The sequence below is a fragment of the Pleurotus ostreatus genome (genome assembly GCF_014466165.1).
Source record: "Pleurotus ostreatus strain PC9 chromosome Unknown scaffold_4, whole genome shotgun sequence".
NCBI lineage: Eukaryota > Fungi > Basidiomycota > Agaricomycetes > Agaricales > Pleurotaceae > Pleurotus > Pleurotus ostreatus.
Window position 1 is genome coordinate 762,731 of NW_023503159.1, and position 14,143 is coordinate 776,873.

General features: G+C 49.8%; 5 protein-coding genes across 5 annotated transcripts; 2 read left to right on the forward strand and 3 right to left on the reverse strand.

The window, feature by feature from the left end:
- On the reverse strand, positions 1-1,032 carry PC9H_006078 (uncharacterized protein; the record flags this gene model as incomplete). Its single annotated transcript, XM_036775632.1, has 6 exons — positions 1-66; positions 116-260; positions 313-336; positions 390-534; positions 585-822; positions 880-1,032. 6 exons carry the CDS (start codon positions 1,030-1,032, stop codon positions 1-3), a joined length of 771 nt encoding a protein of 256 aa, XP_036631651.1.
- A 1,199-nt stretch (positions 1,033-2,231) lies between these two features.
- PC9H_006079 (uncharacterized protein) lies at positions 2,232-4,530 on the reverse strand (the record flags this gene model as incomplete). Its single annotated transcript, XM_036775633.1, has 7 exons — positions 2,232-2,273; positions 2,331-2,416; positions 2,487-2,752; positions 2,817-3,991; positions 4,048-4,191; positions 4,249-4,402; positions 4,454-4,530. The coding sequence occupies 7 exons, from the start codon at positions 4,528-4,530 to the stop codon at positions 2,232-2,234; spliced, it is 1,944 nt and encodes a 647-aa protein (XP_036631652.1).
- Positions 4,531-5,485: 955 nt separating this feature from the next.
- On the forward strand, positions 5,486-6,712 carry PC9H_006080 (uncharacterized protein; the record flags this gene model as incomplete). Its single annotated transcript, XM_036775634.1, has 7 exons — positions 5,486-5,654; positions 5,771-5,909; positions 5,966-6,018; positions 6,091-6,230; positions 6,291-6,375; positions 6,434-6,587; positions 6,643-6,712. 7 exons carry the CDS (start codon positions 5,486-5,488, stop codon positions 6,710-6,712), a joined length of 810 nt encoding a protein of 269 aa, XP_036631653.1.
- Positions 6,713-6,909: 197 nt separating this feature from the next.
- On the reverse strand, positions 6,910-9,202 carry PC9H_006081 (uncharacterized protein; the record flags this gene model as incomplete). Its single annotated transcript, XM_036775635.1, has 12 exons — positions 6,910-7,024; positions 7,081-7,224; positions 7,292-7,502; positions 7,560-7,616; positions 7,675-7,864; positions 7,929-7,942; positions 7,999-8,116; positions 8,170-8,276; positions 8,335-8,480; positions 8,550-8,738; positions 8,791-8,920; positions 8,977-9,202. The coding sequence occupies 12 exons, from the start codon at positions 9,200-9,202 to the stop codon at positions 6,910-6,912; spliced, it is 1,647 nt and encodes a 548-aa protein (XP_036631654.1).
- Positions 9,203-11,382: 2,180 nt separating this feature from the next.
- On the forward strand, positions 11,383-13,692 carry PC9H_006082 (uncharacterized protein; the record flags this gene model as incomplete). Its single annotated transcript, XM_036775636.1, has 13 exons — positions 11,383-11,494; positions 11,553-11,673; positions 11,732-11,795; positions 11,854-11,946; positions 12,000-12,026; positions 12,083-12,690; positions 12,747-12,757; positions 12,814-12,964; positions 13,041-13,062; positions 13,120-13,214; positions 13,277-13,311; positions 13,367-13,419; positions 13,477-13,692. 13 exons carry the CDS (start codon positions 11,383-11,385, stop codon positions 13,690-13,692), a joined length of 1,608 nt encoding a protein of 535 aa, XP_036631655.1.
- Between the last annotated feature and the right edge of the window lie 451 nt (positions 13,693-14,143).

The window sequence follows — 14,143 nt, forward strand, 5'->3', positions numbered from 1 at the left end:
CTATTGTACACAAGCTTTTATCGCTAATAGAATCGTAATAAGGATGTCTTGCGAGGAATTAGAAGCCTATCAAATGAGTTAGCCATGGCAGTTTTATTTAATGCAATTGTTTTACCCAGAAAACCAAACCGAGAAGAATTTGGAGTAGATCCTGGGTAACATTTTGCTCCTTTGTATGAAAGATCCGCCCGGAGACACGGTCGACAACCCCAAACATCCATCGTTTACTATTAGCTAAACAGAAGGCCACTATCTTCGACCTTATGTTATGAGATTAAGTTTTGGATCCGTGCCCATCAATTGAGTACGCACCCGCCCTCCGTCCATTCCTCCTCGCTGTACATGGAAATAGTCAAGCTCACGCTTGCAACTTCGTCTAGAGAACTCACAGAGCGACACACTGCAGGGCTACCTGGGGGATGTGTGTTTCAAGACGTTCTCGGTCATTTTTTGCCTCGATTATGACAAAGGTGACACGATGCTGCCCAAACACCCCGACGATTCTCTTGGTTTGCAGTTCATTCATGATTGAAACTACAGAAGAAAAGGTCAGCTAAATGAAAGCACAGAGAAAGATGGCGTACTCCTTTGTTGCATTACCGTTTCTTCCTCCTCCACCATCGTGATCCGCATGGACGCAAGTCCATAGTCTATCACACCGGTCAAGAAGGTTGTTTGGTTATCTTCTTCGATATGAACAGGTTGTGCCGAAGCAGATGACAGACACAACTCCGTCCAGACAAAGGCAGCAAACTCGTTGCGAAGGATGCGCTTGACAGCTATAAGCCATTGGTTAATGAAGACGCGCGCACCAGACTCTGTCTGAGAAGACATGAACTTTAGAGACGGAAGCGAATGTCAACAGCGAGCTCGACTGACCTGCGTTCCGACGAAACCATTTAAGTCTTGCAATACGTCATCTAGTCGTGGCACCTCAGCTTCAGTGGCCTTCAAAAGGCTCTCGGGCATATGGAGGCGGATAGATGTCAACAACGACTCAAAATTAATGACAACGACCTTATGCCGCGGCATGGATATCCGCTCGAGGTCCTTCCAGATCGCATTAGAAAATGAGACCACCTAGTTACAGTTCAGTTTTCGAGATATCGACCACGGATAACTACCACTGTACCTTTATGTCTTTACCTGCATTCCCTTCCGCCTTCTTGTACTCGTCGACAGACTCCTGTAAGGGTTGAACCCTTTTGTTCCGTGCAGTCCGACTTCCCCTATCCCCTATCGACCCCCCTCCGACTCTTCGGACGCGCTCGCACATGACTCGGACGTCACGAACCCGTACCGGACACACGTGATAACGGATCAGACAGCTCGGATCAATGTTTCGTCTCTCTTTTGTTTTCGGACTCTAATACTTGGACTACAGTTGAGGACAGTCAAAGTCCGCAAATTGGGTACTCGAAACGGAGGTCGTGGCCTCCGTATATTTAAATATTTGTTGGAAATTTAGGAGCAAACATTCGCTAGGCAACCCTTGAGAAACCTACATCCGGTTGGCTCAGTAGGCAAGAAGGACGTGTATCAGGTCCGAACATCTACTTGAACCTTGATGTTACAGCTTCCACAAACCTAAACACAAACAATCGGTATTTTTTGGAGAACGATGGAACTAGATGGGTGACTCGCCTCTGATTACCCTTTTTTAGAACGGGGCACAATGGTACCGCCAACGGCCACGAGTCGTCGAATTGGGGTGACAATCCAGTCTCGACGAGATTCCAGATCTCTGCAGATAACCTCTGTATTGTTCATATGCGAACACCACACACTGAGCACGGTTCTCCACATCCAATATGGATGAGGACTTCCTCGTTCAGCGTTTGGATCTGAGGCCATAGGGTCAACCAACCGAACCAAGAAACTGTGAGACGAACCTAACACTGCTCGTACCGGTAAGCGCCCATTGATGCCCAGCAGATCTTCCCCGGCCGTGGTCGCTAACACTGTATTCCGTGCGGGTTGCTTTAACGTTAGTTAATTATGAGAGAGGTTCGCTCAGCTCATTTTTGCCCGGTATCTCTGCATTTTGCTCACCTGCTAGTTCCGCGCCTCGCATCGGTATGAAGCCTTGAAACAGGTGAAGACTTCATGGTCTAAACCAACTTGAAAAGCTCAGTATTTAAATCCATAGCGTGTAACATAATAGCCGGTCCCCGGTACACTAAAATTATTCTTCTGTTCCTTTTGCAATCACAATTACACAACTAAGTCTATCACTGGGCGACGCTCATGAGACTGCCCACGAAGGTCATAATCTAAGGACACACAAACTTAGTGTCCGAAAAGTTGCAAGGAAGGGAAAAGCAACGTACAAGACGAGACCGAACATCAACAATGTCCTCTGGCACCAAGAAGATCAGCGCGCCAACTTTCCTCGCAATCGAGATGGCCAATTTCGCTACAAAACGCGAGGAATCATCAGCACCGTCGAATCACTTCTCAAACCGGTCTGGGTCAAACCAACGTACCGTTCTGCCTCCTATCTTCATAATCGCCGTTCTCTGACACGGCGATGACGAGCGTGGGATCAACGATACCTGGGCGAATAGCATCTAGGAGGTCGAGGAAGAACAGCCCAGTGGTGATTGAGGGATCTTTGAACGACCTGATGGGTCGGACGCTGGGTTTCGATTTTTGCGCGGTGGTGTTCGCCCATTTGAGCATGTCCGTGTCGCTTATTGAGCGCCCACCGCTGGTCTTTGACAAGGAAGTGAGGGTCTTGGTGATATTCATTCTAATGGCATGTTGTAGTCAATATAAAGGGGTAATGGGTGTCAGAGAGAGGGAGAGAGACGTACCTCATGAGTTGCCAGACGAGCCCAAGCACCAACGTCCTGGACCCATCCACAATATCAGCCCCCTGTATACCCACCATATGCATCCCGTTCTGTCGTGCCAGCTCCACAGCATAGTTCGTATTCTCCACTTGCTTGAATCTCGAAAGCTGACTCTGATTGGGCGTGACACCAATATCCTCTTCCTCTTCACCCTCGCCCGAGAACGCCGGGGGAGGAGGGGCGCCGCCCTTGGGCTTCGACACTCTCCTCCAGATGACTGATCCCGGGAGTATCTTGTCGAATGCTTGCAGAATGATCAGGCCGTCCTTGAGATCCTGGAACAGGTTAAATACGCCGGGCTCGACGCCCAGAGAGTTGAGCCACAGCGTAAACACCCGAGCCTCGCGCTCGCCCTCCGCGTCGAAGTCTTCGACGACACCGTAGTCCTTTGCCTCCTGCTCGTCCAGCGGCTCCAAGCCCGGATGCGTATTGAACAAATTGGCCACAAACGCGAGATTAAGACGGGGGTTGCCAGCGACCAATGAGGAGGGAGTAAGGTACTTTCGGCATCCGATGTTGGCTGCGTTCTGGAGGACCTCCTCGGCACGCTGCCGGATGTCTCTGGTTTGCAGCGGCGCGCGCGAGCATTGATCGGGTTTTAGTTGGTTGAGGAGGACGGTGTAGTTCTCGCCGTCTGAAACGTCTTTGCTGAAATTGTTGACTTTACGGTGCCAGCCTGCCGCTTTGAGATGGTAGTTGAACCACCTGAGCAGGATCTGATCGGGTGTCAGGCGGAGCAAGTCGTCTACCGTCTCGCCTTCCTCGCACAAGCGATATAACTCGGGATGTAGTTTGATATCCACTTGAGCGAGCAACCCCCTTCGAATGATCTGCCAGATCAGCCCGAGGATGAGATGTTCCCGCCCCTCAGCGATATCGGAAGAGCCGATGTTAACGACAGAGCACCCGATGGCCTTAGCGGACGCGATGAGGATGTTGTTGTTTTCTGTGATTTGGAAGGCGTTTAGAGGTTTTCGGCCTTGTCCCTTGTTGAGGACACGCGTATCGATCGTATCAGGAACAGAGTCGTTGATGAGTTTGCATAGAATGAGGCCGTCTTTGCATTCGTCGAAAAGCTGCATCGTGTCCGTCGGGATGGGGTATCTGGACGCCATCTCGGGGTCGTTTTCGATGACCTATACGACATAATGCTTGAGAATTGTACCTTTGCAAAGGAGAAGCATCTACGCACCAGATTTATGTGATTTGTGAATTCCTTCCGTTCGTCCTCGTTGATAGTGTGGCTGACGTTCGCATTAGATCCTTGGACGGTGACCTTGCCAGCTCTCGTGGGGAGCGAAGCCTTGGCCTGCTGGCTCTTCATCTTCACGTTCAACTACACGTCCGTCCGTCAGCACGCCGACCATTCGCCATTGTTTATGCAGCACCTCACCTCAACCCAATCTTCGAGCTCTACCTTTCCACTCGCATCAACGCTGACATGCTTGAGCGTCTCCCGGGCGACATCATAAGACTGCCCCGTCGCCTGGATTGCCTGGAGAACGGCGGTCTTGTCGATTCGCCCAGGTGTATCTGTCGAGATCGAGCTTGTCTGGGAGTCAGTTGATTGGACGTAAGTCGACAAGGTTAGTACGTACTTGAAACGATTGATGAGATCGAACATCTCATCGCGGCTGACTTCGGGGTACTTTCTTTGCAATTTGAGGGCTTCCATGGTGGTTCAACGTTCAGTACTTCGGGCTTCAATATCAAGGAAGAAAAGGTTTATAAAGCTGGGCGAGGACTGCGCCGCCAACTGCGCACACTGCAACAAAGATTCAAGAACGGGCTGATTCAAGGAAGGCTATGCGGCGAACCGTCATCTAATCTTGCTCCATAGATTACTTAGATCAAATGGTTCGCACGGTCAATCGCGGCCTTCAAAACCAACTGGCGTGCGACAGGCGAGAGGCACTCTTCGTTGTTCAAACGTTCAACGTCAACATGATATCAACCATACTCGCCCTCGCCTTTTCACTTTATCTATGGCTTTTCATCATAGATAGTGCCCTGCAATTTTGCGGGAATCCCAAGGATATAGAGGGACTTCACACAATATGCCAAGCCCTCCCTGTAATAAAAACTATGGCAGTTACGGCGAGGGATACAGTTGAACGGCACCCTAGACTCGCCTTAGCGGTGGTGCTTAGCGTGTACTTGCCGCTAACGTTCATACTACGTCCATTTCTTCGCCTCATTGGCTTCGGTCCGCGAGGTCCTACGAAAGGTGAGTAAATAGTTGCATTTGTAGAATTTGTACATTACTTCGAGTAGATTCTCTGGCAGCCCGGACGCAGTCCACTTTATATGGCCCCAATATACCCAAGAGAAGCACGTTCTCCCGCATGGAGAGCGCGGGAATGAAGTCAAACGATGGTCCAGGAATTGCTCGAGTCGTGTTTGTTTTATTCGTTAGCTATCTTGCTTATCTTGTTTATTCTAAGCAGTAGATATTATAACAATTATCGCGTTTGATCCAGAGTCCCCACACTATGTACCTGATTCGGCGGCGAGTCGGATTATGATGCTCCTCGTTTTTCGACATTGACTTAGCAATTCCACGGTGACTTATACATGTCGATATCCACTCGACCTTGTCTTGTGACATCATTTGCTCCCACTTCTCTCTCATGGCAGACACCGGAAAGCAGTACCACACAAAGTGTACTGGTCCTGCACTCAAGACTGTGGAAAATCATGTCAATTCGCAGGCCATTACGCTCTATGGAAGCTGTTTCTGTCCGTTCGTTCAAAGGGTGTGGGCAGCGTTTGAGTATTTGGGAATTCCATACCGTGTGAGTGAGCACCGATGCAGCTCCCGACGTCCCGTGAAGTTAATGATTCGACTCATGCACTGTAGTATTGTACGATCAATTGTCAAAATACTGAACATCTAAGGTAAACTTGCTCTCTAGATGAAGTCGATCCATACAAGAAGCCCAAAGAGCTCTTGGAAGTGTCCCCCAAAGGCCTCGTACCAGGTTTAAAGCTGCACGAGTACAACCCCCCTCGAGGCCTAAACGAAAGTACCGTCATCTTGGAGTACCTCGAGGCGTATGTAAATTTCAGCACCTGAGTAACTTAGACATACCGATATACGATCGTCGCAGCATCGCTGACAATACAACGAAGCGCAGCCTCCTTCCACCCTCTACGAACCCATGTGCGTCTCACAGGGGCTGATCACTTGCTTATTTCATAGCATCAGGGAAATTTCGCTCACCTGCCGTCACAGATGCTCGCGCGTTAGTCCGCCTGCAAGCTGATCACGTCAATCGCACACTTGTGCCTGCCTTCTATCGATTCCTCCAATCCCAAGATACAGACGCTCAGATCCAAAACGGAAAGGATTACCATGCCGCGATCGAGCAGCTGGTATCCCTCCTAGAAAGAGCAGAGAAAGAAGTCATCTCGATTGGAGGCGTTTCCGGTGAGGGTGAGCTCCGCGCTCTTAAATCAGGTCTTGGTCTGTGGGTAGAGGGAGGGGACTTGGGACTCGTTGACGTTATGGCTGGACCTTGTAAGGGTTTCTCTAACGTTCGTGGGCCCAGGAATGATCGCACTCACGGCGGTGTCAGGGCTTCTCCGATCGACCAGTGTCTTGAAGCATTACCGAGGCTTCAGCCTGCCGGAAGGCCAGAAATTCAACGCATGGTTGGAACGGTTATTCAACCACCCGTCCTTCAAAGCCACCTGCAGCGACGAACAGCTGTACCTTGATAGCTATGAACGGTAAGCTTCGCTTAGACCAGCGCCATGCTATACTTTATCTATATCCTCCCCACAGATATGCATTCAACCGACCGAATACAAGTCAGGTTGCAAACGCAATCAATTCTGGTCGCGGGCTCCCCTAACTCCCCAGCATCCTTCTCAATAAAGAAGGTCTCCTTCCTAAAACGAACAAATGCATGAAAGAATTCGAAGTCGAGAAGTTGTTCTAAGTTGTACATTACAAGACTTTGTTGGAAGCACATCGTACATGTTACATGTCTATGTACAGCCTGATCAAATTGTCTAAAATATTACAAGTGATAAATGTTACATTCAGTGTTTACTCGAACCATCTGAGTTCAAGGCTATCGAGCTTGAGCTCAGGGGTTTTCAAAATCGCCTCCTCGCACGCTTGCGAGCGAGGCTTGATTGAGCATTTAAATTCTAATGGGTGGCTGAAGAGTGGCAAGACGATGTGAGCACCGTGTAGTTGAACAAAGGAGGTACGCACATAACGAGACTATCGGAAAAGCCCCCATCGACTTCAATATCGTTGCCTTCCGGCGTCTTCGCCTTGTCGAACTGGAACACAGATAACATCGTGGCTATCGCAATCCAGATGATCTCACGGGCAAAATCGCTCCCTACGCAAACCCTTCAAATGGCGAACATTGTATTTCAATGACAAAGGCGGCGCGGGGAGAGTAAAGCCAGGTACTTACCGCCGTCCAAATCCGAAGGCGAAGGGTTTATCATTATCATTAAGTGTGCCATCTGGGTTCAAGAACCTGTCGGGTTGGAAAGCCTCTGGGTTGGGGTATACAGAAGAATCGTGCGACATGCCCCTGGAATCGAAGAAGTAATCAATCTCTGGAGGGCAGATGTTGTACTGGTAAAACTCCACGAACCAAATGTTCGCGAAGATAATTGATCCTAGTCATTCAAGATGAGACGGAGACAAATGCCAGTCAAATATAAAGTAAGTCATACCTTTCGGTATATAGTAATCCCTATAGATATCATCTTTCGTGGTGGAATGGGGGACACCTACATAACGTGGTGTATTCAGCTTTATGATTGATGTATGGCGTATTGATATACCCACCAATAGCGGCAGGTGGTCTCCATCTGAGCAGCTCCCTGAATATCGCATCAATATAAGGTAAGGATTCGCGGTCCTCGAAAGTGGGGATATTTCCCGCTCCTACGACACGATCCAGCTCTTCCTGGGCTTTGCATTGCACGTCAGGATAGAGCAGCATCGCCAAAACGAAGAATTGTAGAGCGGAGGCAGTCTGGCGGAGGACCCAGCGTCAATACGACCATGAGTAGAGTATATATCAGTCAACGTGTACTCACTGTGTCATTCGCAGCTTGAGGCATGAGTCATTAGCGTGCGCAGGACTCTAAGAGAGGAGGAGCAGCTTACCGGCGAAGCTTGAAGCAGTCACGCTCTTAATAATCTCTTCTTCGGCTTTATCTCCCCCTTTCGAATCATTAACTTCTAACATCTCAGACATCCAAGAGGGTACAGTATTTCCCGACGTCTAAGATTTAAAATGTCAAGCCATAGTGAAGAGACATTGATGATAGAGCATACCATGTGTCGACGGACCGATTCATAAGGCACGTTGAGCATCAGATTAACTTTTCTTCTACACTCCCGAGCGCTTCGTTGGAAGCCAAACCAATCTGGCAGATGGCGGGCTATGAATACACTCAGCATCTCCCGAGTTTCGCTCCTAGGGATGTTCGGGAGACTCACCCATCGGCAGCATATTTACTAGTGATCCTTTCAAAATCGTTTCAGCTACTTCTTGAGCTGCTGTTTCGGAGATCTCAACAAGGGGGTCATGATGTGATTCGATAGTGTGCCCGTAGCAGATGTACATTAGGCTAGCTGCTGGATAGCTATGCACACGTCAGATTATGTTTATTAGATCTCTTGAGATGTAGCGAAAGGTTAGAAATGGGGCGTACTTCCTGATATGTTCTACTCGTTCATCTGGAGTAGCTAGCAATTGCCGCAGAAGGTCGTGTGCTTTGCATGTAAGGAGGGGGATAAATTGGTGAACGGATTCTTGCTTGAACTTGTTGTGGTACAGGGCCCGGTGCTTGCGCCACATATCACCATAAGGGAGTGTCGCCATAGTCATATGCCACCCAGTCCTAGAAGCGTTAGCCAGGCCTCCCCATTGCACGAACATGGTGGGGATCTCACAATTCAGCAACGGGCATGTCCGGCCGGGAGGAATACAAGTTTGAGCGGCCATCGAGCAAGTCTCCTGTGGCTTCAGCAGAGTTGAGGACGTAGATGTGCATTCCAAGGACGTTGATGTGGGTGATATCGCCTGAGCATTGAGAAGTAAGGAAGGAACTCAGATCATGCGTGTCTCAAAGACCGCACCATACTGTTGGCCCCATCGCGTATATGTCTCCCAAGGGCGGGCTAGTGGGAAGTCGAGAGCATTGGCGATTAATGGGAGCGGTCTAGGACCAGGGGGGAAGGGGAGCCGGTGAGGCTTCTTAATCAACCGTACGGCTACTATGGAGAGGGATGCAAGAGCAACGAAGATGCTCGTTCTGTCGAAGATTGACCAGGACAAAGACGCGAAGAATGGGTAGATAGCCATCGCCTCGCAGATACGCCCACATCTTAGCCCTGTGGCCGTATTTATGTGCTGCTATACATTGCCTGCATGTCGAGATAACCCCAATGGAGGCAATGATCAAGTGCACGCGGAAGCAATTTTATGGCACGATGAGCGCACCGTGGGCGATTGTGTGTACGTATTGAGATCATACAACGGAGTTCCTGGGACAAGTTGTCCGTTGTGGGCAGACCTGACTAGGCAGTTTTAGGACTTAGCGGTCCTGAAACCGACGGTCAAAGCGTTACGTTCGGATGAGCGGGTGCCACCATCTGGCACGATGGGGACGATTGGCATACTAGCGGAGCGTCTACGCGGGGAGGTCCTGCTGTGGAAAGCTTTGCATCAAGTTGACGTCTTTGGAATGCCGAAACGAGGCGCCTTCATGGATGATCGTGATTGTGGCGTGTGCGACGTTGGAATGTTATGGAGGCGTCGATCCCGTGGAGGAACGCCTCGTTCATAGTCCTCAACGGAGCCTTTTCGCAGAGGCCGACATGTGGCTTGGAGAACTCAGCGAGCAGGCAGTCCCATCAGTTAATGGGCCAGACTAGGCATCTTCAGCCAAGAAACAAGCCTTGAAGTGCTCGATTAGGCGGCTACACGCCTCATATATTGACGTCGTCCTCTAGTCTTACCCGATGGTGCTTGCTGTCTCCGGGAGATTTTACAACGACTTGTAAAAATCAATGCGTAAAACCATGTCAGCAGTTAGATGATGCATCATCTGATAGATATTACTTACCTCATGTGGGGGATTAGAGCGAGGCAAGCTATCCTGTTTTTAATCATGAGGGCTTGGTTCCAGGAGGCAGAAAACGTCGGATTTTGTCCCGACAGCGCCGGCGGCCAGGAGCGGTGAGTTTTTTTTTACCAAGCCTCAGCAGCCTCCCGGTAAGGCTCAAAGAATATTATCTGAAATACTATGGCAGGCCCCTTGGGAGCGCTTTGGATGGCAGACGCCTTTGCAAGCAGTATTTTGAGCCATCTACAAAGTTTAGAAGACAGAAGTGGGGGCGATTGAAACACGTTGCAGGGCGCTTCGCCAAAGGGCGACAGGAGTTAAACAGGAGCTTGTAAGTTTGCTCGCTCCATCGGTTGGTTCGCCGCACGGAGAGTTGTCAAGTAGTTGAGCTCTCCATTCCACCACCTTGTTCATGTTGCTGAAACACCCTGCATGACCGCCATCTTTTCCTTCGAAATTAATGTCGGCCAACGACACAAACATGAGTTCTAAGCATAATGAAGGTGCTGCCCGTGAGCATCGTTATTAATTTCGGCCCTCAGATTGTGAGCTAATGGTTCTGAGGTGCGATGTATGGCGACAAAACTCGTGTTGGCGTTCTGGCTATCGTACTGGACGCGTCTAGACTCTAGTCGCTGTCGGATCTTACTGCGATGACTGCCAAAGTTCGTGGTGAGTTCGAAACCGCATCCTTACGAAAGTGTGATCTGATGAACATGAAGCTTGTCCGGAAACGCACCGTCAGGACATCTAGCAGACGGGGGCGGCGGCGAACACGGTATCAAGTTCTGTTCGCGTAGCTCTGCGATGGGACACACCGTCATGATGCACTTCAAGGTTCTATTGAAAAACCACTAAATATACCTGTTACGATTGCTTGCACATGTCAGAAAAATGTCAGTGGCTTCATGATGTAGGATCTGATAGAAATGGCTAACCTCGTGTAGTGGGGAATCAAGCTCTGGCACTCACGAGTCCAGATCGATGATCATTAATCCTTCTCAGCGACCTCAGCCGCCCATGTATGGTTTCCTTGGCTCCTGCCTCATTGATTGTGCACGACGCTAAATGCAGTGTGTCCAAGTGTCCCTAGCAGAGAACAGCGCTCGAGCTGGACGAAACAATCATGGGCGTCCGAAGATACTGATTAACGAAAGTGATTTACCGTCCTCGTCTTTTTTCCATCAGCAGGGCCTAAGCTGGGTTCGCCGTTTAGACGGCTTGTTCTCAGCGTCTTGTGTTCTTGTTCCAGAATTCAATAACGGAACACGCCTTCAGTGACTGTTGTCAGTGTTATCTCCGGCGGGGCGATCTCTCCGTTTCACCCACGGTACTGTATTTAAACGGTGACCATGGAAGCGCTGGCAACTAGTAACCTTTCTCTCCCTTCAGTTTCTTTTTCCCTTCAAAGTCGAGCATGGTCGCTCACAATCCGCTGTTCCACGGGCGATGGACGCTCAAGAAGTTCAATGCCACAGTCGTCAATGATATCTGGCCAGAAGTTCTGTTCTTCTCTGCGGTCGCTACTAGTAAGTCCGCTTCTAGGTCCCTTCTGCAGAATTTTTAGCTCACTGGTATGGCGCCCAGTGGTCTACCTGGTGTCGACGATGACTTCCACGAAACTCAGCATAAACACCGGCTTGCTGACAGTCCTGGGTACGGTTCTCGGTTTGGTCATTTCCTTCAGAACGTCGACGGCATACGAAAGGTACGCGAATTCCCGTCGATTTTCCTGAGATCTGGTCCCATCATGCATGCGTGTGTAGGTATCAAGATGGAAGGAAGATGTGGACTAACATCAACATCGCATCAAGAAACTTGGCACAGTTTGTAAGCGCTCTTCGCCTCGATCACGCTCGTACCAAGCGCACAATTCATTTCATCGTAGATCTGGATCCATGTTCCCACCGAGAGGCCCGCAACCGCCCAGCAGCGCACCGAGCTGGAGGCTATCATTGAGAAGAAGACGATGGTTAACTTGGTATGCCTTGCAAGTCGCAATTCTTGTATCTGTCTCTGAATGTGATTCTGAAGGTACAAGCGTTCTCCGTGGCTGTCAAGGTCAGTCTCAACGATATAGACGTTTTGAACGTGAATATCTGATCTCAATATCCTAGCATCTGCTACGTGGTGAACCCGGAATATATTACCAAGATCTCTACCCTCTCATCTGCCATCTGCCCCGTTATGCGAACATGGAAGCTGGACAGCGCATTCCGGAGGACATCCTCCCTCTTTTCCGCGAAGTCCACGCCGCGGGGGAGATACCGCACGTCCACCCCCACCAGAACGTGCGCGACGCAGTCCAGGGACACAAGCCACAGAAGACGGCCTCCCTCCCCGATCCCAAACATGACCATGATCTCGGAGGCAAAGACGAAGACAGCAAGTCCACCAACGCCTCCTGGTACCAGTCCCTCGGCAGAAGGTCGCCGCGCAAGCAGAGACGTGACAGCTTTGACCCGGAGAAGGCATTGGCACATGTGGACAGTGAGCAGCCGTTGAAGCCGGCTCGCAATCCTCCCGAGACAACAGTCTATGATTATGTTCCTCTCTTCCGCTTCTTCAAGTGGGTAATCTTGATCATCTTCCGCCGCACTGCGTCTCTCGCTCGGATGGCCGCTGAACGCAAGAAGAAGGGCGCTAGGGATGCTCTTGGGAGAAAGAGGAAGGTCGAGGAGATCGAGAGCAATGTTCCTATAGAGATTTGTTTGTACCTCTCGAGGTAAGCTCCATTTCTTGATTCCCCACAATCCTCGGTGATTCATTTTGCTCCTATAGTTACACAGCTTGTGAGCTTCGATTAGTTTGGCTTCATTCTAACAACTCTGACGGTATGGAACCCAAGATGTTATGAAGCAAGGCTTGGTTACGCCGGCCATCGCCACGGCCCTCACTAACAATCTTTCTTCTCTCCAAGACACCATGTCCAACTTAGATCGTATCAGGAGCACCCCGTTGCCATTCGCATATCAGGCGCATCTTCGCATGTCACTTTGGTAAGTCACATCTACGGAGATGGCAACTCTACAACGTTTGTCGTTGATCCTGACTTGATACGCCCATATCTTCAAGGCTTTACCTCTTCTTCCTGCCAGTACGCTTCTCTCTCAAATCCGTAGTTCGTACTCGAACCTCACGCATCTACCCTTAGTTCCAACTCTTTGCGACCTTTGGCAACCTAGTGATTCCAGCCACCGCATTCGCGTCGTTCCTCCTTCTCGGGTTCTTGGAAATTGGTCAAGAAATGTAAGAATAGCCCAGCTTCCAGACTCCGTTCGACATTCCCTGACGAAATTCGTATTCTGTAGTGAAGATCCCTTCGGATACGATGCCAATGATCTCGGTGAGTTATTCCCTCCACGCCGATCCATTATCCTCGATGCTTAGTTACGCTTTAGATGTTGACAGCTTCTGCTTGCACATCGAGCGAGAAATTCACGAAATCACCGCGGTATGCCCTCTCCTTAATTCCCTCCATGTACACCTTGCTGATGTTGTATCATCATAGCATCACTGCCCAACCCCCGACGTCTTCGCGTTCAGCCCGTGGAACCAGCCATTCGCACCTGCAGATCGCCGCACGGCCGAAATGCTCCTCAAGAATCCTACACAGAGGTATACGGTCCCGGATCAGGATATCAACCTCCAACCCGGCATGGCGAGCATCAGGCGGACGCTTCTGAACAGCTGGAGGACCGTCGATCGTGTCACCCGCGATTCGTAGATCCTCTGCTGGTTGTCTGTTGGAAAGCTGAATGCCGGCCGAGGCCAGTGTTGGTGTTGGAGCCCCATGTGTCCGAACACTTTATGGGCACTCCCGACGCAAGACAATGTCACATTTCGTCTTCATCATCGTATATATCATATCACTCATGATTTTCCTCGTCATCTTGGTAGTAAGTAGTCAGGCGGAGCATCAGAAGCTGGCCCTCCTGAACTCAAACGCTCAACGGGTTGCTTAGTGGGTTGTGGGTACTACAGTTATCATCGTCATCATGTTTTTAATCCCTCTTGGACTTTGCTCTCGTTTATGGTCCACTTCACGTTGAAAAGTACATATATTGGGGTTCCAATTGGGTACATAGAGATCCATACAACAATCGCTCGACTCACATATCTCGCATATTTATCATACATACGCAATAACGGTAACCGGCGCAATAAACGTTTATTTA